The 27,633-nt window shown below is 37.5% G+C and overlaps 1 protein-coding gene across 2 annotated transcripts in view; it reads left to right on the top strand.

Annotated features, from left to right (window-relative positions):
• The window catches only part of LOC142340196 (uncharacterized), a 104,292-nt gene that overhangs the window by 38,098 nt on the left and 38,561 nt on the right, over positions 1–27,633 (top strand). For both annotated transcript variants that reach the window (XM_075390704.1, XM_075390705.1), the window contains 4 exons: positions 4,026–4,163; positions 10,949–11,158; positions 24,104–24,249; positions 26,695–26,794. In XM_075390704.1, coding sequence (XP_075246819.1) covers positions 4,026–4,163; positions 10,949–11,158; positions 24,104–24,249; positions 26,695–26,794 — 594 coding nt within the window. The remainder of the gene's footprint in view (positions 1–4,025; positions 4,164–10,948; positions 11,159–24,103; positions 24,250–26,694; positions 26,795–27,633) is intronic.

Here is a 27,633-nt window from a genome sequence, read left to right as displayed (position 1 = left end):
AAACAAACGGACTCTGGACAGGAAAACGGGGACAGGACACAACGCAAGTTTCTGTCTTTTGTGTCAAATTTCTACAATCTTTTGGGGATCATGTTTCCTTTCCTCATCCGAGCCAAGATTCTACTGCAAGAACACAAAGCCATCAGTGCAGACATTAGAAAAGACATCATGAATTGGGTACAGTAAACGGAACTGTTAGGTACGTAAGGTTAAACAGGTTGTTAGATGGCACAGCACTTGGGTACATCAAAAATCGAAATGCCGAATTAAGGGATCTCACAAGCACCAATCAGTGGAGCTACGTCAACACCAAGGACAACCCAGAAGATCAAGGAACGAGGAACAGAGATGACAGAAAAATCTCTTTGATAAGAGGTACCACAGTTTCTTCTATCTTCTAGCGACAACTGGAAAACAGAAGAGCAAGAACATGAAAATGTTTCCTTGAACAGCGCAGAACAGAAATTTCAGGGAACACAACGACAGCCATTGGATCAAACATTCAATGAATTATCAGGTACCATTCGACCAAACAGCGGACTAGTCAACGCACCATCTTCAACGGCAACGAAAAAAACCAATAATCTTAGACAGAAGGAACAGGATTATACTTCTTTTTCTGGAATTGCAGCACAGCGTCAATGGTCATGATGAAGATGAACAGCAAACGCACAGCATTCAGTTGAATTATTGGGTTCTCCAAGGCAAAACAGTACTGAAGAAGATCTCAATTAGATGCTACGAATGCAGACGACAAAAAAAACACAGCAGCCAGCCTCAAATGTCAGATCTTCCGAGTTACCGATTCTCAGTCAAACCAATAGCCTTCAAGGAAACTGGGGAAGACTTTTCAGGGCCTTTCGTAATCTACAGCCAGATAAATAAAGCAATAAAAGCTTACTGTTGCTTGTTCACCTGCCTGACGATACGAGCCATTCATATCGAAGAAACCAAAAACATGCAAAAGGAATAATCAATAATGGCATTGCAGCTATTCATCAGTCGACGGGGCTACCGGAAAGAATTCACAATAACAACCTCTTATATTTGACCAGTGCAGCAAAGACCTTCGAGGAAAGCAGCTTCACAAGTACAGGGATAGAGAAATACAAGAGTCGAAAAATATTGCATGGAAAATTATTCCGCCAGGAACACAACATTTTGGTGGAACATGGGAGCGCCTAATTGGGATGAGCAAATGTCTGTTCTTCAATATCATCAGATCTAAGAAACTCCAGGAAGATAGTTTCTCAACCCTTATTCGCCAAATCGAAGCTCTAATCAACTTCCGACCTCCAACATCAGTCAGCAGTGACATACGCGATGTCGAAAACCTAACGCCGGGACATGTTTTGACAGGAGTGACAACAGGACTGCCATCAGATTCTACAATCTGCAGCAAACACAGAGGAACAGGAAAACTGTGGAACAATGTCAACAGTATCATTAAAGAATTTTGGACACGTTTTGAAAGTAATATCTGTCAACGCTCAGACAACGTCAAAAATGGCATTCAAGAGTAGAAGGGATAGAATTAGGGGACATGGTATGTATACTAGAAAACAACACACCAAGGAATATTGGGCCAGTAGGTAGGGTACAAAAAGTAAATAAAGGCAAGGATAATAGTTTAATTAGTAAACTCTTGCTTGGTTGAAACATCAAGAGGGGATTTTGTTAAACCAGCTATTAATTTTAGTTTGATCAAAGACAAATCAAAATAAAAGTTATCAATATTAAATGGGGAACAATCATTTAATAACAATCTGAAACACAAACTTGATATCAGTTTTGGGCTTAAGGTAATGTGAAAAATGAAAACTTTAAAGTTCATATCAATGAGTTACGAATTCAAAGTGACTTTTAGGTACAATTCAGGTCAAATTAGGGATTTCAATAAGGAACTCACCAGGATTCTCAAATTAGCAAAACTTATGGTACCTTAGAAAATACTTCAAATGGAAAATTTAAGTAACTAGGTTTACCAGGAAGACAAATACTGGATAGACATTAGGTAGGTTTTGGAATTCAAAATTACAATTATTCAGCTTATTGCAAGACAGCAGAGAGTTGAACCGACAGGATAACAGTATTTTGAATGGGCAGATGACATTAAACAGCATAAGTAAAACCAAGCACCAGAGAAAAAAAGTATTATGAAACATTTGGTATTTAGACGAACTCTAGTTAAGGGAAATGAGGTAATAGGCAGGCAATAGTAAAAGTAATGGTAGGTTTAGGTAGGGTAAGGAACACAGGGAGCATCGATTTGTCAACCAGCAACTTTCAAGGAACTACAACTGTACACAATCAAACGGAATAAGCGCAGAAGCAATTCAACTATCATGCATACAATTTCATATAACACTACAAGCAGCACATTGACAACCAGTACACAGCAACGATCTACAGACGATACAGACGGAAGACATTAACAAAAATTTCACGACAAGAACAAACAGGTCATCAGGAAATTTTTCAGCAGAGGTAAAGTCATTTCAGACATAATTGTAGATATGGACGAGTCAATAGATTCAAGATCAGCGTTTTATTCAAGACACAACCCAAAACAACATTTTCAACGGAATCATCAGCAGCTGATGCAAGAATATCAATTTCGACTACATCAAAAGCAGCAACCTAGCAAAAAAGAACACGACAAGACGACCAACAGCGACTCCGAACAGACTTCAACAACGATAGATCGACTACAATGTTTCTTATTGTTGGTGCTCAAAAATGAAGCCCCAGTGTACAAGGAGGCACGTGCTAAAAACTGTATTTTTGAAAACAGCTAGTCATAAATGTTGATTTTAGTAATTCAATGGTTAGGAAATGGATTACTTTTTCACGGTAGCAAAGGAAGATTTGTGAAGCAAATCTCACGAAAGTTTCAACTGTTGACAAAGAACAACAGTGGGCAAAGGATAGCCCAGGCATATCGTGCCAAAGTAACTATAACTGAAGGGTCTTTTTTGAACCACCACGAACACTGGCGTCAGTGAAGCAAGCTGATTAGTTTGATTCTCTGACGTCCGACCATAGCACAACCAACACTACACAATTAATATTAACTGAAGGTGGAACACCGCACAATTATTTAGAGAACATTGTGTCAATATTGATCAGAAATAAACGGTCAACATCCTAGATAAATTTAGGCTAAGGTCTTTTCATATCCAATTGAACCCAAACACAATTTTTTTTTATGAGTTGGGCGAGACTCTTTTCAATAATAAACTTGACTCGGGCTAAAGTCTTTTAATGGACTGCTATTTGAATCGAGTACGATCTTTCGTACCACTTTTGGTCAAGCGTGATCTTTTCGTAATAAGTCTAAACCTGGATGAATGATTTGTTTCGGCCAATTGGACTGGCCAGTCATCGAAAGTTCTTGGTTATTAAAGGACACGTATGATACCGACGTGTATCGAGTTATAAATGATCTTTAAGACTTCCTGTTTGCTATTCAAAGATCAAGAGTTATGTAAATTAAACACACGGAAAAATAATTGGGACTACCTGGAATTCATAAATTGTTTTGGATACAATTTTGTGTGTACGTTGTATAAATTTTTGTATAAAGTTTTTGTAAAATAATAATGAATGACCAGTTTAAAATAAATAACAATATATGAACAGAGATTTTTTTTCTAAACTCAGCTCAGCTTTTCGTATTGAGTTTCGTATTGAGTGGCAAGCTATTTATTTCCTTCGCGCAATGTGAGAAAGGAAAGCAATAATTTGATGAACATAGGTGATAGATCATTTATCTTCTTAACGCAGCATATTATTAGGATGTGACTTGATTTGATTCAAGAGAAATTGATCAAAATGCAAGATTTTTCGGGAAAGGAAAACATAATTAATCAACCCAATGCCAGACTTTATGTTCGCGATCTGTGTAAATTTTTCCCAAACTCAGTTCAATTTTCAGAGTTTGAGCAATTATTTTTTTCCTTCGCGCAACGTGAGAAAGGAAAGCAATCATCTGATGAAAATAGCTGATGTTGATAATAATTTAGGTCAGAGACGTCGTTTGAGTATTGCGATGGAGTTGTTGAAAGCCCCCCTCATTCTGTTCATGGATGAGCCACTCTCTGGTCTGGACGGGTCGGCTGCCTTCAACATCATGGAATGTGTGGATGGATTAGCTCAAGCGGGTACACTTAAACATTTAAAATGTTTCGACTCATGCGCTACTCAATCAGCCTTTATTTACGCGTCCAGGTTGAGATGAGCGACCCACGACAGCTCTGATCAGACCGGCGACTTAAATTGCCCAGAGGTGGCGCTGAGTTTTTTAATTCAAAGAAAATGAATTGAATTGTGGCGTTGTATTTTTACGACGCGAAGAAGAGTATTTGAGCAGTGTCTTTTTTAATTAAACAAATTTTCTGGAGTGAGTTTGAAACAAGATGGCGCACGTGAAAACGATGTGATTAAGTGGAACTGCTAAGCAAAATGGAAGAGCAAAGAAAAGAGGGATGTTTTCGGTTCATGCCGCAATTTTGACTGACTTCAAGATAAATACCTTTTGAAAAAGTTTCAACTCTAATTTTTCTGATAAGGTAGTTTTTCTTACAACTTACGGTGTTATTTTGTGTTTTGCGGATCAGGTTTTGTTGGACCCTTGTTTAAATCGAACTGTTTTATGGCTTTTATTACAATTTCAAGTAATTGAATGTTTGGCGATCAAGTCTCTGCTGAAATCAGTGCATATTGCTTTTTGCATTTTTGAACTTCCATTGTTATTCTTTAATTGAATTTACTAATTAAAAAAACTATTATCTTTCTTATAGAGCTCTCCAAAAATGTTAAACGGAAAATGCTGGATTTTGTTTTTTTTGTATTGTCTTAAATGTTATGTCTTTCATGTGGTGAGCAATTTGTGAAAGGCTGTGGCATAACACCGTTTGTTCAAATCTAATTTGTTTTCGATTGGAACCAAACAATTTTAAGAAAAATTCAATTTAATTGCAGGTTGCGATTTCTATTTATGATAATATTTTATCCCCTTCATCTTCAAAGGAAGCACTTTTAAATTTACTTTTGATTTTTCCACTCTGCTGATTCACACCGAAACACTAAGTGGAGGATATTTACTCACAAAAGAGTTTTAAATCAATTTTACATTAGATGGAGACAAGTGTGTTTCAACGATAATTTCTTTTGATGATAGCGTCGCAATCTGATTTTACACAATCTGATTTTTCACAATATTGTTTTTGTTTATAAGGGTTTTCCAATTCTTTTGTTCAAATTTTTGGGATGTCTTTTAAGTTCAATTCAATGTAACTTCACATAATAGTTTTTAGCTTGGCGAAAATAATATTTAAGCTGTAGTTTCGAACTTGATATGGTTTTATATTACTCTTGACTCCGCTCACATTTTTTGTTTTAAAGAATAAAGCCTGGTCAACCAATCATTATGCATTGGGTTATCAAGATTCCTCACTGAAAATGCTAATTTGCCTTACTATTTAGCCAAATATGCTAAATTTTAAATCAAAAATTTGCAAAGTTGAGAAAGCTAACTAACAATGCTCAGCAATTTAGATCGCTTTCGTAATTCTGAAAAAGCAGTCAATTTGTTCTTCCTTTGTTTTCTTTTGCAATCCCAGGGGATGTCAAAGCGTTTAATGACGGCTATGTTCTATAAAAATTAACATTAAATCATGGTTAATTTGAGTTTCTGCCTACTTAGTTCCCAGATTGAAAAACCAATAATTTTTAACAGATGGATAAAATGTCACATTTGACCTCATCAGTTAGAGGTCAAACGGGACTCTACTCAGATAAACTCAAATATAAGCTACTTCTTAATACAACAAGATGTAGTTTTACAAACCATAACAATCTTTTAACAAAAATTCTAACAATCAACCTGGTTAAATATTCTTTAAGAGCAATCCAATGAACTGGGTGAGGACATTTTTGATATAAACAATTTTTCAAGTCTGATTTCTGTCTGATCATTTTTTGCTTGTTCACTGCCAAAGAAGATAAACTGTTGAAATACGAAGTGATCGAATTACTTTGCAAATCTTATTGTTTTTCCAGTCAGCAAAACAGCTGCAGGTGCACAACTACATTGTTCAGACTAAACTTTTGCTAGTATTAATACTTTTCCCACTCACATTTTGTCGCAGCAGATTAATGTTGTGCGGATTGTTGAAAAACTAACAGATTTAATTTCATTTACGGCTTAAAATAAAAAAAACAACTATTATACAAAACGAGAAAAAAAGATTTATAAACCAAACATATACTGTTCTAAAAATTAAACACGTCGCTATTTAGTAATAGCTGAGGAAAATTTTTTTGCTAGATGCAAAATTTCTGGAATTTTTAACCCTGTTATTTTTTAGCAATTAATCACCGCAACTCGTGTTTTTAGAGTGGTCATATAATCTCGTGTTTGGCTCAACCAGCTCTTTCTACCCTCCAAATTATATTTTATTTTTATGCTCTGTTTTACTGGTTTTGAAGACTTTCAATGATTTAAAAAAGTTCTCTCAAGATTTCCGATGAAATACTTAGCATGTCAATATGTTTAACTATAATGATTTTTAGGCAGTCGCGAGAAATGCACTTTTTCTGCGCATGATTAGTGTATACATATCCCACAAGATGCTCTTTGTCTGTTATTTCAATTATTTTAGAGTTATTCGTAGATTCCCTTTATGGTTCATCAAAAGATCGGGTTCAAATTTTGCTCAAAGTTTTTTGAATTAAAATATGACAAGAAAATCAACTTAATCATTGGAATTTTGCGCTTATTTTTCATATTCTGGTTTTTGTTTATATGCGTTTTCCAATTCTTTTGTTTAAATTTTTGGGATGTCTTTAAAGTTCTTTTCATTTGAACTTCAAATTCTACAATCGTTTTAAGCTTGGCGAAAAAATTATTTCATTTGTAGTTGCGAAATTGATTTTTTTTAATCAATTCTGACTCCGCTTACGTTTTTTGTTCCATAGAATAAAGCTAGTCAACAAATCATAATGCATTGGGTTATTAAATTTCCTTACTGAAAATGCCAATTTGCCTTACTATTAAACCTAATATGCTAAATTTTAAATCAAAAATATGTGTAGTTGAGAAGACTAACTAATAACGCGCAACAATTTAGATCGCTTTTAATATTATAAAAAGGCGGTCAATTTGTTCTTCTTTTGTTTTCTATTGCAGTGTCTGAGGACCTCAAAGCGTTGATTCACGGCCTTGTGCTATAGATAAATAGCAATAAATAATGGTTCATTTGAGTTTCTGCCTACTTAGTTCCCAGATTGAAAAACCAATAATTTTTAACAGATGGATAAAATGTCACATTTGACCTCATCAGTTAGAGGTCAAACGGGACTCTACTCAGATAAACTCAAATAAAAGCTACTTCTTAATACAACAAGATGTAGTTTTACAAACCATAACAATCTTTTAACAAAAATTCTAACAATCAACCTGGTTAAATATTCTTTAAGAGCAATCCAATGAGCTGGGTGAGGACATTTTTGATATAAACAATTTCTCAAGTCTGATTTCTGTCTGATCATTTTTTGCTTGTTCACTGCCAAAGAAGATAAACTGTTGAAATACGAAGTGATCGAATTACTTTGCAAATCTTATTGTTTTTCCAGTCAGCAAAACAGCTGCAGGTGCACAACTACATTGTTCAGACTAAACTTTTGCTAGTATTAATACTTTTACCATTCACATTTTGTCGCAGCAGATTAATGATGTGCGGATTGTTGAAAAACTAACAGATTTAATTTCATTTACGGCTTAAAATAAAAAAAACAACTATTATACAAAACGAGAAAAAAAGATTTATAAACCAAACATATACTTTTCTAAAAATTAAACACGTCGTTATTTAGTAATAGCTGAGGAAAATTTTTTGCTAGATGCAAAATTTCTGGAATTTTTAACCCTGTTATTTTTTAGCATTTAATCACCGCAACTCGTGTTTTTAGAATGGTCATATAATCTCGTGTTTGGCTCAACCAACTGTTTCTACCCTCCAAATTATATTTTATTTTTATGCTCTGTTTTACTGGTTTTAAAGACTTTCAATGATTTAAAAAAGTTCTCTCAAGATTTCCGATGAAATACTTAGCATGTCAATATGTTTAACTATAATGTTTTTTAGGCAGTCGCGAGAAATGCACTTTTTCTGCGCATGATTAGTGTATACATATCCCACAAGATGTTCTTTGTCTGTTATTTCAATTATTTTAGAGTTATTCGTAGTTTCCCTTTATGGTTCATCAAAAGGTCGGGTTCAAATTTTGCTCAAAGTTTTTTGAATTAAAACATGACAGGAATGTCAACTTAATCATTGGAATTTTGGGCTGATTTTTCATATTCTGGGTTTTGTTTATATGCGTTTTCCAATTCTTATGTTTAAATTTTTGGGATGTCTTTAAAGTTCTTTTCATTTTAACTTCAAATTCTACAATCGTTTTAAGCTTGGCGAAAAAATTATTTCATTTGTAGTTGCGAAATTGATTTTTTTTAATCAATTCTGACTCCGCTTACGTTTTTTGTTCCATAGAATAATGCTAGTCAACAAATCATAATGCATTGGGTTATTAAATTTCCTTACTGAAAATGCCAATTTGCCTTACTATTAAACCTAATATGCTAAATTTTAAATCAAAAATATGTGTAGTTGAGAAGACTAACTAATAACGCGCAGCAATTTAGATCGCTTTTAATATTATAAAAAGGCGGTCAATTTGTTCTTCTTTTGTTTTCTATTGCAGTGTCTGAGGACCTCAAAGCGTTTATTGACGGCCTTGTGCTATAGATAAATAGCAATAAATAATGGTTCATTTGAGTTTCTGCCTACTTAGTTCCCAGATTGAGAAACCAATAACTTTTAGTTTTGTCCGACAAATAAATAAAATGATAAATTTGAACTCATCTGTAGGTCAAACGGACCTACTCAGACGAACTCAAATCAAAGCTAATTTTTATTACGACAAGATTTCGTATTTTTACAAACCATAACAATCTTTTAACAATAATTCTAACAATCAAATTGGCTAGATATTCACTAAGAGTAATCTTATGAGCTGGGGGCAGGACACTTTTGATATAAGCAATTTGACAACTGTGATTTTTGTCAGATCAATTTTTGCTTGTTCAGCTTGTTTGCTTGCTGCCAAAGAAGATAAACTGTTGAAACACGAAGTGATCGAAATACTTTGCAAATCTTATTGTTTTTCTAGTCAGCAAAACAGCCGCAGGTGCACAACTACATTGTTAGGTTAAAAATTTTGCTAGTATTGAAACCTTTTTTCAGTTACATTTTGTCGCACCAAATAACTGATTTGCGGATTGCTGAAAAACGAATGGATTCAATTTCATTTGCAGTTTGAAATGAAAAGACAACAAGCTTTGTAAAAAACAAAAAAAAATAGATTTATAAAACAAACATATACTGCTCCAAATATTAAACACACCGTTATTTAGTAAAGCTAAGGAAACCTTATTGCTATATGCAAAATTTTTGGAAATTTGAACCCTTTTATCTCGCGTTTGGTGCAATCATCTGTTTCTACCCTCCAAACATATATATTATTCTTATGCTCCAGTTTACTGTTTTAAAAAATTTTCAAAGATTTTAAAACGTTCTCTCAAGATTTCCAATGATAAACTTAGCATGTCGAATTGTTTAACTATAAATTGTTTACCAGCAGTCGCGAGAGTTGCATATTTCTGCGCATTATTAGTGCAGATCTACCCCGTAAGATTTCCTTGCCTGTTATTTCAATTATTTCAGAATTATTCGTCGATTCCCTTTATGGTTCAGCAAAATGTCGGGCTCAAATTGCGCTCATAATTTTTTGAATTAAAATATGACAGGACTGTCAACTTAATCATTGAAAATTGACGCTGTAATAGTGCAAAAATTTGGGTATCTTTGTCAAGATTTATATTTGTTTTACCTAATATCGTCTGGTAATTTGGAAAAACTTTTTTTTTCGTAAAGTTCATATGCTGAAATCTTGCATATTTTAACATAACGTGACGTGTTCTTACTGACATTCTTGCTCTATTGGAGAAATTTTTCAGTTTTCACGCTTTCGAAATTGTATTGTCGGTTCGGCCGTTTTTCACAACTGAAAATCTTCTTTGTTTACAATCCTAAAATATCAAATCTTATAAATCCGAACGTACCAAAGATTATGTACATTCAAAACCAAATATAGCAATTGGTTTTACGTTTGAAATCAAAGATATTAAACTAACCGAACATACCAAAGTTTTCGGACATTTAAAACTGAACATGCCAAAGATTTTTTCTCTTTTAAAACCGAACAACTTGGAGAGTTTTTATTATTAGAAATGAACTAGTAGAAAATCTCTTAGTGTTAAAACAGACAATTTTCCAGCATTTTTTCCTATTTTTGTTCACTTTTCTGGACTAAGGGTATCAAGGTTATAACATGATAATTAGTTGCTTCCATACAAAATTTTTAACAATTATATTAATCAAATGAATGCAATTTTTTGCCTAATCCATTATTAGTTTGACAGATTTGACATTTTGTCCTAAAAATGGAATAACAGGTAAACACCCGAGGTCATTAAGTTTCCCAATTGCTATCTTACAGCTTTACGAAGATTACAATTCACCAAAACTGCTGAGAAGGTTCAAACTTATGTCGTGAAGGGCAGTTGTTCGCTTGTTTTTGGCGTAGAAACGGAAGGGGTGTGATTGGAGTTGCAAAATTTCTTTCTCTTTCTCTATTTAAAAGAGATACCTTGTCATACATGTCTTCTCCCGGACGAGAATAGATACTACCGAACCTACTGTAGTCAACTGCTCGTCAGTCATTGAAGAGCTATTCGCCCAACCATATTCGTTTTCTTTTTTCAAATTGGGCGAATATTTTAACTGGGCTAATATTAAATCAAACTAGGAAATGCTCAAACTAGGAATGACGATTCTGATGTCAGTGCACCAGCCCCCCTCAGCAGTCTGGAAGATATTCACATCTGTCACATTGTTGACGAGGGGAATCATGATGTACAGTGGACCCACCAGAGGCACTCTCCAGTTCTTTGAGAAGAGTACCCAGAGAAAGTGTCCCAAATTGACGAATCCTCCGGACTTCTTTCTCAATCTTATCAACTCCGACTTTGAGGGTAAGTAAAATCTGTTGGTTGAAAACTATTAACTCTGCTAAAAACAGAAGTTCGGAAGATTCAATGCAGATAATATATATAAACTCCGAAACGTACAAATCAACAACGTATAAGCATTAAGCGTTCAATTCGACAACGTATTAGTATTATAACGTACATAGCAACCAATGAGAGTTTAGACGGCAAGGTTTTTGATGCTCTTTTACTGGTTTTTTGTCTGATGTTTTTTGACGTCAGAATCGGTTCATAATCGATCAACAATCGTCTAAAGAACCTAAAAATATTAAGCCGAAAACCGCCTTATTCGATACATATCATGGTATTATTTACTTAAAATTAGGTTATACGAACTTTTCCGGAACCTTTTGTGTATATTAGACGCATTTCTATACGTAATTTAAATACTCGATTCTGATTGGCTAAGAAAAATGACGCATTTTGGTATATTTCTCGCTTAGATTTATTTAGTTACTAACATCCTCCGGCCCAGAAGAAGATGCTGGGAGAATGGGTATTAATTTTACAAGTGGGCGAACGAGCGATCCGGTAGACGTGCACAGGACGGCGGAGCGCGCGACGCTGTCGGAACCGTAACGGAGTTCAGTGATCCGAGCAGTGGGGTAGTAACCCCTTGGTTTGGTCTCTTCAACTACCCATACCAAATCACCGGTCTTTAAGTCAAGCTCGGCAGGCGTCTGCCACTTGGAACGTCGGTTCAGCGCTGGTACGTACTCTCTGATCCAACGAGACCATATAGCGTTAGCGTAAGACTGCGCGCGGGCGTAACGCTTACGATGATCAAACTCATCTACACCAATGATGGAAGGAAGACTACGTGCTTGGTTACCGAGGAGAAAGTGATTAGGTGTTAATGCGCCTAGGTCGGACGGGTCGGCACTTACGGGTTAGCGGACGTGAATTAAGTGCATGTTCGACCAGACAAAAAGTGGTACTTAAAATCTCATCTGTGTGGCGACGCGTTCCAAGGATTGTGTAAAGTACGCGCTTGAAACTACGTACTAGCCTCTCCCAGATGCCACCTTGGTGTGGCGCACTGGGCGGATTGAACCTCCACTTAATGCCTTTGTGGGCAATATCGACGGCGATGTTGATGGTATTCCACTTCTCGATATTCTCGCGTAGTTCTTTTTCCGCGCCAACAAAGTTAGTGCCATTGTCTGACCAAATGATGACAGGTGTACCTCGACGGGAGACAAAACGCTCCACTCCCATTACACACGAACTGGCCTCCATGGAAGGAACAATTTCGACATGAACGGCACGAGTAGTTAAGCATGTGAAGAGGAAACCCCACCTCTTCTCGGTAGTCCTACGTACAGTAACATAAAACGGGCCGAAGTAGTCGACCCCGGTGTTCGTGAAGGGAGGAGACTGGTATGCGAGTCTTTCTACTGGGAGGTCAGCCATAATGGGTTGAATAGTGGCAGCGCGGAACATTCTGCACGTGACGCAGTTGGATTTAATTGAACGCAATAAGGATCGTAACTTAAGGATGGTATAACGTTCTTGCATTTTAGCCCTCAGGTAGTCAATACCTTGATGATGTTTAACGTGGGTGTGCCTGAGGAACAACTTAACAAATGCATGGCGTGCGTCAAGAACGATAGGATGTTTTACATCAAAGTCAACTTCGACTAACCGTTTGATGCGGCCGGCCGATCGGATTAGACGATTTGGCCCAATAAAGGGAGATAACGGTGCAATGCGGCTACTGCGTTTAACGGGTTTGTTTTCGAGGAGAATTTTCCCCTTGCACAAGATACTGGAGATGACGCTCGGCTTCGTCAAGCTCCGAGGGGTCTATGATGCTACCATCGGCATTACAGTAACATTCGTGAGAAAGTAACAAGCGGAGTGCGTACGCTGTTTTCCGTAGCAAATTCTGATAAGAACTGTACTTATCGAAGGGAATTAGTTGCGGGGCGGTGCCTTAGTTGACTTGGTTACGGATGCGGCCAATGATGTATTGGTTTCCTCAGTTTCCTTAGTTACTATGCCAAGTTTGATGTTTTTAACTACTTCGATGCTTGGTTCGAACGGGAATTCATTGGTTCTTAAGAAATCTGGACCCCTCACCCAGCTACTTGATTGCAAAACCTCAGCGGACATACCACGAGTACCGGCATCTGCTGGATTATCGCTAGAGGCAACGTGGTTCCATTCGTCAACGCTAGTGTGTTCTAAAATCTCGCATACGCGGTTTGCAACAAATATTGGCTGCTTGTTTGTGGAGTTGAGCCACTGCAAGACAGTAGTGCTGTCAGTCCACATATAAACTTTGTTGACATGCACAGTAAGGGCTCGACAGATATCTTGTTTCAACCGAGCGGCCAGTAAAGCAGCTTGCAGCTCTAGCTTTGGAATTGTCATCACCTTCATAGGTGCTACGCGAGCTTTACCCAGGACAGATACAAGCTCTGTTTTTGGCCCACTAGACGTGTTCGCTTGAGCTCGGAGAAATGCAACAGCGCTGAAGACCTCTTGGGAACTATCGCCAAACATGTGTACTTCCAGGTGTTTAAATTTTCCCGAAAAGTAGCTCCTCGGTATAGTGAATTTTGCAAGCTTGGGTAGTTCTACGCTCCATTCGAGGAACCTTTCAACAGTGTCTTTTGGTAATTCATCATCCCAGTGCTGCCCGCTGACACGCCAGATGTCCTTTAGTAACAATCGGGCACCAACAGTAAATGGTGCCACTAGGCCGATGGGATCAAACACCTTAGACACTAGGCTCAATACCAAGCGTTGTGTTAAAGACTTAGTTACTGTACTGGAGGTAGCCCGACTCACAACTAGAGTATCATTGTTGTGATCCCATTTCAACCCAAGCACGTGCGAAGAATCCTCCTTAGATGAGGCAATTAATTTTGGTTCGGTAGACTGAGTTGACCCATCAATTCGATCAGCCAGATTTGGTACGTTGCTTAAAAACTTAGTAAGCTTGAACCCACCCAGATGGAGAAGATGTACCAACTCCTTCGATCTTTTGAGAGCCCTCTCAGGTGACTCCATCGAATCCAAGTAATCGTCCATGTAGAAGTTTTCTAGGACGGCTTTGGTTGCTTCCGGGTACTGATTTACATTGTCTCGGGCCGTGCGTTGCAATGCATAGTTAGCGCATGTGGGCGAGTCTTTAGCCCCGAATACTTGGCGCGTGTATTGATACACTACAACATTTGTTGTGGGGTCCTCCCGCCACAAAAAAAGCAGTGATGGCTGGTCCCAATCAGGGACACCCACTTGGAGGAACATACCCTCGATATCTGCGGACACGGCAAATTGATGTTGACGGAACCTAAGTAGTACATGGATTAGGTTTTGGAGCAGGTCGGGGCCAGTGAGCAAAGATTTATTCAAAGAAGTACCGTGAAATTTTGCTGCACCGTTTAATACCCTACGCACTTTCCCCGGTTTGTTCGGGTTGATTACGGGATGATGTGGTAGGTACCACTCTTTATCCGACCGCTGCTCGACTTTGTGAGCATCAGGGACTGTAATCAAGTAACCTTTTTCCAAGTCTTCACGGATGGTATTAGCATAATTTTCTTTCAATGATGTATCCCTCGAGAGCCGCTTTTCGAGAGACTTGAGCTGTACCAGTGACAAAAAGTAGTTATTCGGGAGCTGGATGTTGTCATCAACCCATAACATACCGACATCGTATCTTTGGCCGTTATGGAAAGTTGTTGTTTCAAGTATTTCCTGCGCGCGAGCATCCGCTGCGGATGGTGGGTCAACTTGCTTGAAAGCACCGTACGATTCCACATCATACCAAGATTTAACCTGAAAAGCTAATTCAAAATCCTGTTCAATATTGGCTTTGAAACACACCGAGACTAAACTTGAACTTGACGGGAGTGGGCCACTTAAAACCCAACCTATGGGCAAGCGGACAGCGAACGGTGAGCACTTTTCGTCGGCTGAAAAATACTCCAACGGGCGGATGGCATGGTAGACATCCTGTCGAAGTATCATCTCAATTTCTCTATAGCTATATCTTACTGGATCTAGAACTGCCAAATGTGGGTAAGTTTCTTGCATGGACTTGACGTCAATGATGTCAGAACCTACGTTTAATGTTTCCCTCAAGTAGGGACGCACAGTGAAAGCTTCGAAGTCTTGGTCTTTATGAGGTGTCACAGTCAATTGAACCACATTTGTTTCTATGAGTTCTTCCGTGTTTATACTCCTGACGGTCAGTTTTAATGCGGTACCCTGCAAACCGAGTCTAGCAGCGAGACTATCGGACACCCAAGAGTTGCTGCAAGCGGTATCGCATAAAACCAACGCCGTAGTACTGGTACCAGAAGAATTAGTAACTTTCAGTTCCGTGACCTGAAGGAGGCCTTTGACATCCGTCACGGAAGACAAAGTGGTTGTTTTGCTTGGTTGTTGTTGAGCAGTAGATTGCCTACTTGTACCTGCGTTCGACTTCGAAGTATCGATGTTGTTGTTTGTTGAGGGTTTAGCTGGAAAAACCCTTTCAGCTCCATGAAGTAAGGTGTTATGGGAGCTGTTGCAACAATCTTTCCTACACTTACGGGGATTGGGCATTGCCTAAACATGTGTTTATCACGCAAACAAGAGAAACAGAGCTTTGCCTCAGCCACGACCTTGGCTCTCTGCGTGGGGGTCTTTTCCTTAAAGACACGGCGTTCCCACAGCCTGTGGCTACCATTGCATACAATGCAACTAAAGATTGACCTTGACGGAGAACTCTGTTAGGGCTTAAGATTAGTCTTGTGTTGCGTATTTGCAGCAAATACCTTCGACGCAACTTTTTTTTGTGTTACTGAGTTGTTAGTATCCTCAGTCCTCGCTTTAGTTTCGGTGTTCTTCATTAAATCGTGCGCTTCGGCCTTCTCTTTCAACCAATCGTTGAAATCGAGAAGGTTAGGTTTCACCCAATGCTTTTTGACCGTGAAGAGTGACCATCACTCCTTCATGTTGGGTGGTAGCTTCTGTACGGCAGTGTTGAGAAGCGCGGCACTCTTTAAATCCGAATCATATGACAGCGATTTAAATACCCCGACAAGACTTGAAATGCACCCCGAGTAGTTAATGATGTTATCGCTATTGTGCATCTTCAGTGGTGGAAAGCTGTTGAGTTTGTCCAAATGTGCACTTACAACCGCCTGTGGTTGGCCAAATTTACGTTCTAAGGTCCTCAGTGCGTCTTTGTACATTGCGCCGCAGTAGGCGAACTCAGCTATAGCTGTTTTAGCTTTAGCTTTACCTGTTACGAGGGTCTTAAGGTATGTCAATTTTACATCATCAGTTATGGACTGAGAGTCAATTGCGCTTTTAAATTCTTTTAAATTGACCATACCATTCGTGCCATTTTAGGCGATCCCCATTGTATTGGGACAGCTTCCATTCGCGTAGTGGGTCATTCCTCTTGCTAGATAAGGCGTCAGTGAATGCCTTAATCAAACTTGCATTTTCGGATGCTGGCGCTGGAGGCGTGGGATGCGGTGGGCCACCCCAGCACAATGGTATCGGAGCAGTATGCCCGTATGTTGGATCTATAACCGGCGTGACAAAGGGTGGTGCGATGTTAGTAGTTGTACTAAAGGTGTTAACAGGGATGCTACAAGTTGCTGCGTAGTTGCTATTTGGATTATGTTGTGCACTCATTTGCAAGATGGGATGGCTGATAGCGGGGTTAGCTGTGCTTGGGGTAGGTACGGTTGAACATTTTCATAGACGGTAGCATTATTTGTCGCCTGGTTTACGTTTGGGGGTTTATTCTGTGGAAAACTCCACAAGTTTAGATCAAGGTTACAGTTCTGGGGAGGTCTTTGTGCTGTAGGACACTGTACCAGACGGGTTTGAGGTGAATGGACAATGTTTGGTTGTGGAATGCTGTGGACGGGTAAGTATGCTGTTGCGCTCGCTGGAATGGGCGACGGAACCATGGGAGGCTGCGGATTATATAATTGTTGAGGCGGGAATACAGGAGGCGGGTTCACGAGTGGGTTTAGAAGTGGAGGTACATTATGCGAGGAATGGGCAATAGGGACTTGTGTTTGGTGTGGAATATTACTTTGAGGTGGATTCTGTTGTTGCGGAACATGAGGCATCGACATATGTAATTGACAAGGCACGCTGGAGCTTTTTGGACCCAAGAATTGATTTACTTGTGGATTGGTTGAAAGATCAGGTACAAAAATGGAGTTCGTTGGTGCCATAACGGGTGTTGGTGGCCGGGGAGGTTGCATAGGTGGTTGAGGTGGTGGGAGTGCGACATTTTTTACGTCGAGTGGTACTTGGTTCACCTTAACACTGTCTGAGGGACTATGTGTCCTTTGATCACTGAGTGATTGCTGTAGTTGAGCCTGGAGGTATTCTCGATACAACGCTTCTTGCTGAGCAACAGAAATTGCAACTCCTGGCCGTGTGTACTGAGAAAGCATTTCAAGGTGATTCAAGTTACCGGCAACATTATTTGTGTTTTCTGGAAGATTACTAGGGGCAGTATCTTGAACAGGAGGTTCAGCGGTTGCTGAGCCAGGACGAGAAAAAATTAAATCACTTGCAGCAGTCGATGAATTACCTGCTGGAAAAGAATTTACCCAATCCTGAACAAGTCTCTGATTTCTATCTGATCCCCTATTTTTAAGCAAATTCAGTTCACTTGAGTGGTGACTAAACAATGAATGGTTATCCATGAATTCAGCCTCATCTAATTTAGCCGCGGTAACACGCTGACGGTGGTCTTCCTCTAATTCTTGAAGTGCCATCTGCTCCATTTGTATTTCAAGCTCCTTTTTCCTCATGGCAATTTCGTGTTTTTGCATAGCGAGGCGCATGGCAGCTTGTTCTGGTTTCTCGGCCTCTTCACGTTTTAGTTTTGCCATTAGAAATTCATGTTTACGCTGGCTAGATATTGATGATGTTGTTCGGCGTGAACTTCTCTTAGATTGCCCTTGAGGATTAACGCCCTCACATACGGTGTCTTGGTCAGCAACTGAGTCAATATAGCTTCTAGCCGCAAGCAAGAATTTATCATTGTTCTTGGTTACATCATCCAACCATTGCTCAAGGACAGGGTAAATTGAATCTGGGTTCTCCGCTTTACTGGCTAAGTCAAATAGTTCTTCATTCTTCTGCACTAGTTTACTGAAAACATCCTTCAACTTAGAAACCAAGCGTTCAACTTTAACCCTCCTGTCTTGACGATCTACGGCATCTGTGATGTCCTTATGGATGTTACATAACTCAGATTCTAGATTAGATCTTGCATTAAAGAGCTTTTTCAATTTTTCTTGCTGTTCGGCCATGACATTGAAATGGCTAATTTATCAATGTAGAGTAACTTTCAACCAAACACGTGGAATGAGGGTTATACCGAACCCAAATGACGATGACTTGATAATCAAGACGTCGAAGAGCAGAAAAGAAGTTACCGAGTAATGAATTACTCGGCGAAAGTGAGTAACAAAGTGGAGAGGGCGTCTAACGTGCTTGAAAGCAACGTGAGACAAAACAGGGATACAGGCAACCGGGAAAAGGGACTGGGTGGAAGAAGCACGACGAAACGTGAAACGAAGCGGACGGGGCGGAAAGGACGGGCGAACGGCTTGCAACGCAACAGGGAACGGAACGGAACTGGAGAAAACGCGGGTAGTAAACGGGTAACGCAACGGACGGGACGGAAACGCTGAACGAGCGACGCACGAAAAAACGGGAAACGAGACGGACAGAACGGAGGCGTTGAGCGAGTAGCGTGCAACGAAACGGAAATACGGAAAGGAACGGGCGGGAGACGATTAAGCAACGAGCGGGGAGGTCGGGAAGTACTATGCTAGCAGACTACAGCAACAAACTCAACCAAACAAACTAGCCGTAACTCCAGAATAATATTAAGTCACACCCTAGGAAGGAGGAGAGATGCTACTGCAAGAGGCAAACTAGCACAAGTCATTATGGGGCTTAATATATACAAATAACGAACTAATTTACCGCAAAGCAGTAGTATACTAAATGGATGAAAAGAGCAACGAATTTACTAGCCGTAACTCCAGAATAAACTTAGGTCGCACCCTAGCATTAATCGAACCTAAACAACCAATCAGCATACCAATGATATTAAACAAACTACAGCAAAAGTTAATTAATATGCAGCGCTTTTGTAGTCTATCAAAGCTGGAAAAGTGGAGAAACAATCTAGCCGTAACTCCAGAATAAACTTAAGTCACACCCTAGAAGGCAACAAACCAAACCAACTAACAATCATACAGTTACACGCAAACATACAGCAGCAAAAACTAATATACTACAACAGGGGGGCTAGTAAATTAGTAAAGTTGAAAAAGTCCAGGACAATCCAGATGTAACTCGAGAATAAACTTAAGTCACACCCTAGAAAGCTATAAGACCTAAACAACAAACCAGCATACTAGCATACTCAACATACTACAGCAAAAGCAACAACATACTTCATCACATATGACATACTACATCGAAAATCGGAAAAGTAGCGAAGAAAACGAAAAGCGAAGTTTTGGGAGAGCGACGTTATTGGAAAAAAAACGCAACACGGAGAATTGGAAAGATAAAGAACGAAAAGAACGCGGACGAAAAACGGTATATAAACGAGTGACGAGAAAAATTATGGGAATTCGATAGTTTTTTGTAGGCCGGAGGTTGTGAAAATTTTCACAACTTTTTCTGTGTAATAAGTTTCACTCAATTAACGAACCTTCTTGCTGGAAATTTTTTTTTTGACAAATTTGTCAAAATTTGATGCATTTGTCCAATTTTTTCAAATTTTGGTCAATTTTTTGCAAATTGTTGATTACGGAACGGTAATCCAGTAAAATGGACGGTTTTAAGCTTGAATATACGGTTTGTCAATATTCGGTATTGAGTTTCTAAAGTTTTCAGAATTGCATCAAAATTGACCAAAATTTTTCAAAATTGAACAATTTAGCATAATGTTTTCTCGGTTTTCTCTATATCAGAGGTAATTTTTTGATATACGATCCGACTTAATCACATTTTACAAATTTTCGACAATTCGACCAAAAATTTTTCGAAATCGATGTTTTTTCGTCTCAAAAATTATGTTTGTGCGGTTAATGGTGACGGACTATCTTTATCGATGAGCTAATCCGGTATTAATAATAAGGTATTACATTCCTTTTAGGGGTTGGAGTTTGCCGTCTAAATTTAAAAATTTAGCTAATGCAATAACGAGTTTAGTTTATGTGTGTTTTGTTTCTGTCTTACAGTTTTTTGCATCCACTCAATTTTGATTGTATGCATCTCCATCGACTGAGCTCAGTTTTTTCTCAACATCGGTGTTCTGAGAGAAGGTGGCACCTGGCCCCTCGAATCGCACATGAAATGGGAAACAGCATCCCGATTAACCAGAACCCATGTTGTTTCGGCAGAGCACAAATTCTTTTTTGCTTCACCCACTTGAGCGGTAGTAATCTCAACATTATCAGTAGGGTTTGAGTTCCCTACAGCGTCAGAGGACTAAAAGTAACAGCTCAAATAACTTAGCATTGTGTGTAATAGGAATCATTTTGTTAGGCAGAATGAAATATTGAATATTTTCTGATCAACTGCTTCGACGCTAGCCAAGTCAGATGTAGTTTGATGTACTTAGCCGGGAGCGGCACTAATATTAACTCTGCTAAAAACTGAAGTTCGGAAGATTCAATGCAGATAATATATATAAACTCCGAAACGTACAAATCAACAACGTATAAGCATTAAGCGTTCAATTCGACAACGTATTAGTATTATAAAGTACATAGCAACAAGTGAGAGTTTGGACGGCAAGGTTTTTGATGCTCTTTTACTGGTTTTTTGTCTGATGTTTTTTGACGTCAGAATCGGTTCATAATCGATCAACAATTGTCTAAAGAACCTAAAAATATTAAGCCGAAAACCGCCTTATTCGATACATATCATGGTATTATTTACTTAAAATTAGGTTATACGAACCTTTCCGGAACCTTTTGTGTATATTAGACGCAATTCTATACGTAATTTAAATACTCGATTCTGATTGGCTAAGAAAAATGACGCATTTTGGTATTTTTCTCGCTTAGATTTATTTAGTTACTAACAAAAACTTTCCTAATAATTTCATCTCAATTATGCTACAGTTTTGAAAATTTTGAATGACAGCAGGAAGTATTTTGTTCGAGAAATGTTTCAAAAAAATGTCTGACAATAATCATAAAATGGTCAGAATATAATTTGATAACCATAACATCGAGAAACGCAAGAACCAATTGTCATCAATTTTTCACATAGAAAGTGTCTCTGAGAAAAACATACTAATACAATTTACCAAACAGGCACCTTGTTCTAACAGTTGGTAGGCATTTTTCAGTCATGCTCTTGTATATTTTAATTCAGTCTAATAACTTCCCTCTTGCTCCTGTATATCATGATAACTTTTGTTAAAAAGCGCAGGGCGATATCTTTTTAATTTATAGCCGCGAAGTGATAGCACTATTATTGAGGACATTGTGGTTTTTTACAATTCAAAGAATTTGAATTGTATTAGGGAGCTGTTTCTTTTACAACTCGAAGAGGAGTATTGATTTTCTTAAGCTCATTTTTTACCGGAAACACTATTTGTTCAGACGGCGTTTTGACCTAATAGTGAAATTTAGTGAAATTGCAGTGTGAACTAGCGAGAGAAATTCTTTGTTCATTGAATGACATCGCTGCGTTCAGTGAATGACTTTTTGACTTCGAAAAGAGTATTTGAGAGGTTGGCGCATAGAGATGTATTCAAATTTCGCTGAAAGTTTTTCGAATTAGAATATGACAGGAATGTTAACTTAGTCATTGGAAATTGACGTCAGGTGTTTTTGTTTTTATGAAATTGTACACTTAATAATCCGATTTTGGCATTTTATGTCAAAATTTTCTTGAGTTTTTTGTTGGTACGTTGAGTTTATTTACCATAAAAAATTTTTGACGCAGCCACCAAAGGTGTTTTTGGTTTCGTTTTTCTTTTGCTAATTGAAACGTTTTTGGCAATACCTCTATAAAATTCAGTGAAAAATTTTACCACATTTTGAACATTTTTTTCCAATTAAGTTACTGTTTCGCAATCGAGCTGTTTTCACTTCTTACTGAGACAGGAAGAAGGCTATGTAACGTTCTTAAACGTTGATTGCTGAATTATAAAAAACCTATGTGGTTCTATCTCATTTTTTTGTTTTGATTTTACAATAGTGTTTCCAATATAGTTTTTTGATTTTTCAGAAATTGCGAATAAGTTTTTTCTTTAAATTTTTTTCATAATGTATGTATTCTTCACATTCTAGCGTGTTTGTTTGAACATTCTCCTAAGACCCATAGTTTTTTCGGTCTTTTTTTAACGTGAAAATTATCGATTTGAACTAAAAGTTTTTGTCTTCTTCCTTTTAATATTTTAAAGTTTTTTGTTGGCAATCGATTTTGTTTGATATAATATGGAACAGAGGTTTTGCTATCTTCACCTTAACCAATTTGGAACGACACTCTCCTCCTGTGGATAGTCTTAGGGCTTGGATGTTGTAACATACGAATTTTCACGTTAGAATATTGTTTTTTCTCTTTATTCCTTTTCATTATAAAGTCCGATTTGAGTAAATTTTCGGTCATTGTTAAGCTATATCGCGTTCATTGGGATAAAAAGCGACAACTAAAATAGCTAAACAAACAAAATATCTGTATTTACCAACCGATAACTGTTTTTATATTGTAAAATACTTTTTCGATTAGAAGAACTTAAGGAAATTGAGAAATTTTTAAAAAAATTTCTGGCCATTTCCTGCAGTATTCAATTTTCCTGCAATATTAAAAAGTATTCAATTTTTTTCCAAAAAAACTTTGGGAGCCTAACATGGCTTGACTTATGCGGCTTGCGTACTCTGATGTTCTCATTTGATTTTCATATAAATATATATATATATATATATATATATATATATATGTATATATATATATATATATATATATATATATATATATATATATATATATACAGGAGTAATGTAATTTTTTTAATTCAGTTGGTTTTATGAGCCATCTTATGATTTTGACGGAGTTTTTTTGTTTTTAGTAGTCATTTGATCAGGAACCAGTTGATTTCAAAGGTAATTACTTCCCGAAGACGACTCTTTCAATCGTTTTCGGAATTCTGCCGGCTATGTTTTCAAAGATCTCTACACTCTTTTTCATCACTTTTGAAGTCAAATTGGAGTAGTGACTTTGTTCACGCCGAAACAGGTAGTGGGGCGAAAAAGTGAGTGTTTTGTGGCGTGAAATTTCATTACTCTAATTTTAAAGTAGAATGAGAAAACGGTATTATTGCAAAAATTCGCTTTCTCGCTAGTGGATTTTTTTCACAAGCAGCAATTTCATTTCGATTTTTTACTGTTTTTTCGATTTTTTGTAACGGATTTTTAAATGGTTTTCCCAATCCATTCATAGTTTTTGTAGGCCTAGTTTTTCGTTTGAACCCAATTTTGTTTTCCAGCTTGTGAATTTTTGTTCACATGCGGCATTTCGACATTGGTTTTCTGTTTTTTTTTTATATTTTTTATCTGACTTTTTTTAGAAATGGTTTTCCCAATTCACTCGGAGTTTCTTCTAGTTATAGTTTTATTGTTTAGTCAATGGAAATTCTTTGAATTGTACGCCAGGACTTGTCCTGCTATGTTTTTTTAAATCTTCGCTTCCGTCGACGATTCTTGCGGCCTGACTTCTTGAAACTGACAATTTCGATTTCAGTGATTTCTACTGCTTTCTTTAGTTGTTTCATTTCATGGAAGGCCACAAGCGTCTATCACTGCTATTTTCCGGCATTCTCTCGGTTATGTTAATTAATCAATTTCTAATCATTGAAATATCAATAATTCAAAATTTGTTTCAACGTGTTGATAATTTCTGCTGTTTGTATAGGCCACGCAGACATAGCTCAGATAGCCAGGGACTACATAGCGAGTGAGCAGAGAGAATTCATTCTGGAGAAGATAGAGTTGATGAGAGACACTGGAACTGGGGTACCCGAGGCACTCGTTCGCAAAAGGTGCAACTGCGGCAGACAGGTAAAACACCAACCACACTTCCAGCCCAAAATACTAAAACAATTTTTCTAATCTGAACTTGAAGAATTTGAATGGTATGTAGGAATAATTTCTGCACAGAATCGCATTACCCAAAAGCAAGCCATCAGTATATACATCATTTTTCTTTTCTGATGAAATTTATGACCTGTGCTTATCTTAGATCTTGAATTGTCATGATTTCACCGTATTTTTGTTCATTTTTGCATTATGAATTTGCATTCGAATTAACAAATGCGTCAAAAATTTTTTTGAATAAAATTGTGTCAGAAAAGTTTTTTCTTTGTGTAATTGCCCCCGAAGGAAATTTGAACCAACTTTTGTAGATAAGTGCCTATTTTTTGCAATAATTCCACTTACCCTGAGCAACTTCTTCGACGTTTATAGCTTTTTCTTTTGATTTCCCTTTAGAGGAGTAAAAAAGAATGCTAGAGAAACACAGAATTGGCCCTGAAGAATTAGCCAAAGAGAAAAATTTAAAATATATTTTAGCTCTAAAATTTTTACAAACAAAAAATTAAGATAAATGTCAAGTTTCCAACATATCAATTACTCATCAGATGGATCGATTAATAACTTTTCTGTGAGGATAAGAAAAAAAAATCTTGACAAATGAAATCAAAAAAGTGCAATTTTTTCTCGCAAAATGCTGATAACCACTTGTTGAAGAATGAGCTGATCAAAAGGAAGGCAGATAAGTCTTTTAAAATGATTGCTGTTTCCAAAAAAACAATTGCAAATATGAAAAAATTAGGTAATTATTTTCAAGCTCTTAATTTTTTTTCGATAACAGTTTGAATCAGTTTTTATTCAGTGAATACATCGGATACACTATAGTACCAAACAACTACGTACACCTGAAGATTTTTTAAAAAGCAATACAAACATCAACTAATATAGCATTTTGTGTTCAAAATTTTTTTCTAATAACGTGTCATTACACCTTTAGCTTTTTCAACGTCTAGTAGACGGTTTGTATAGTTTTCATACAGATTTCGCAAGACGTATGCGTCAATTTCATTACACATTTCAAACACTTTTACTTCAAAGTTTTTTCAAAAAAACTGTCTTTTTTCGTTGCTTCAAAATCGCCCATAAATTTTCAATAAGATGCAGATCTGGCTACTCTAGTACCTTCCACTTGTTTCCCTGGGAAAGAATTGCCAATAATTTTCAATTTATGCACAGGAGCCTTATCTTGTTGAAAAATAATGTCCAGAAAAAGCATTTTTTTCTTTGTAATTTTTGATAATTTCCAAATAACCGACAACATTTGTCTTGTTTGGACACTTAACAGGCAATTTCCGTCCATCTGATCGTATTGAACCCCGAAACACAAGTGATCGTTTTTCCGGGCTCAATTGTTTTGTGTTTTTTTTTCAAAAAATCTTGTTCCATTCCTTCGAAAAACTCTAACAATTCCGTCGCTGGAGATGCGCACCCTTCATCAGTAAAAATCTGCCAGAAAGTGAAACGCTTCTTGAGCATATTGATGCACCATTTTGAACGAAAACAGTTTTGGATTATGAGATGCTTGCCAAAGTTTCACCAAAAACAGTTTTCGGTGAAACTTCTGAAATGAGGTAACCGTTGGCAAACTTTTGCAATTGTAATTTTTTTCCTTTCCAATTGTCTAAGGCTTAATTTAAATTTTTCTGGTTTTAAATTGATGTTCGTGCAGAAATCGAAATATTATAACGTGCTTTCTGTAAAAATTGAAGAAGCGATATGTAAACTTCTGAGTTTTACTGAAATTTTTTCTCGGGTTTTTCATATAAGAGTACAGTGGCCTCTAAGTTTCCGATGCTTGTGGTGGCTAAATATCTCAAAATAGAAAAATAATTTAAAGTGTGGACAATCTTTTCATCGCCGCATTCTGGATTCATACTTTTTTATTCACAAATTCATAAATCAACTTTACGTATTAAATGCTGGTTGAATTAAACTGTCTATTGTATCACACTCGCATCAAGGCGTAAAAATTTTTCACACTACGATAGGCGATTCCTTTTAAGATTGTTCCTCGACGAAGAAATAATGTTATGCTAACTGGAAAATCTATGAAGGCAATCACCTCTAACTTTGCCTCAATCACACCCCCCCCCCCAAAAAAAAGGCGATCAGTTCCCTAATTTCGCAATTTATGGCTTGATAACAACCCAGGTCGGGCTTGAATTGACTTTCGTTGCTTGATTGTAGTAATTTCAAAGATACTCCATCGATGAATCATTTCCACTTTTTTACTTCCATCGGTGGGAAATCTCTGAATCTATCGATGGATCATTGACACTTTTCCTCTGATCATAGAAAATCCATCTCTGAATATTGCTGGATCTTAGTAGACCCATTAAAATAACTAAATCGCAGCATTAAATCTGCATATCTTACTCGTTATTTCTGGCACTCTAGTAGTTGATTTAACTTTAGATGTGTCTTCTGACAATGAGGTGTCTGAAGAATGCAGTTGTGCATCCTGGCATGTACTGGTTCAGACTCGGAGTCTATTGTCTGCTCAATCTAATCGTCGGTTAGTAGTTAGATTTGGGGAATATTTTTTGACAGGCTCTTAAATTAATCCTTAATTTCAGTTAGGCGATAGTTCAAGTTTAATAAATGCTGTTAAATAGCCTACAATCTAACACTAGGTGGTTATTGGTTACATGACAATTTACCCAATTCCATTGTGTGTGTGTGTGTGGGGGGGGGGGGGGGGGGGGGTTAACCAGTGCCATTTTACCCAACCTGCCATTTTACCCAATGCCAACTTACCCAATGATCTTTGATCATTTCGTTCAATTATCCGATGTTTGGTTGTGATAGTTTCATATCAATTCCCAGGGACCATTTTTTTTACATAGTCGGCTGAAAAGTCGTTATGGTAATTTTAACAATAGCGTAAATCAAAGTTGGCATTGGGTAAAATGGCATTGGGTAAAATGAAATTGGGTAGATTGTCCCGACAGCTTGGTTACCCTAGTAATCGCCGAATTGAAAAGCTTGCAAACAACTTGGAAGCAATCTTGCAAGTGAATGCATACGGGTACCAAGTTGCTTGCAAGATTCTTGCAAGCTTATCGATTTACTTGCAAGATTTTTGCAAGCTTTTCGATTCATCTTGCAAGGTTACTTGCAAGATGAATCGGAAAGCTTGCAAGAATCTTGCAAGCTTTTCCATTCAAATGCTGGGAAAAGGGGCCAACAGAGAAAGGGTGCAGATTTTTGCAGCAGTAAACTTGTCTTAGCTTCTGCATGAGCCTTTTTTTAGCTTCTTTGAAGACTAGTGTCGTTGCATTACTGAGCTCCATAAGGAATAATATATTTTTTACTTATGATATCACCCGGGGGAGGATTTTCCCGGAAAATAAC

This window comes from Convolutriloba macropyga, chromosome 5 (assembly GCF_964194025.1).
Source record: "Convolutriloba macropyga chromosome 5, txConMacr16.3, whole genome shotgun sequence".
In the NCBI taxonomy this organism is placed as follows: Eukaryota; Metazoa; Xenacoelomorpha; order Acoela; family Convolutidae; genus Convolutriloba; species Convolutriloba macropyga.
This window is presented reverse-complemented; position numbering and strand designations above follow the sequence as displayed.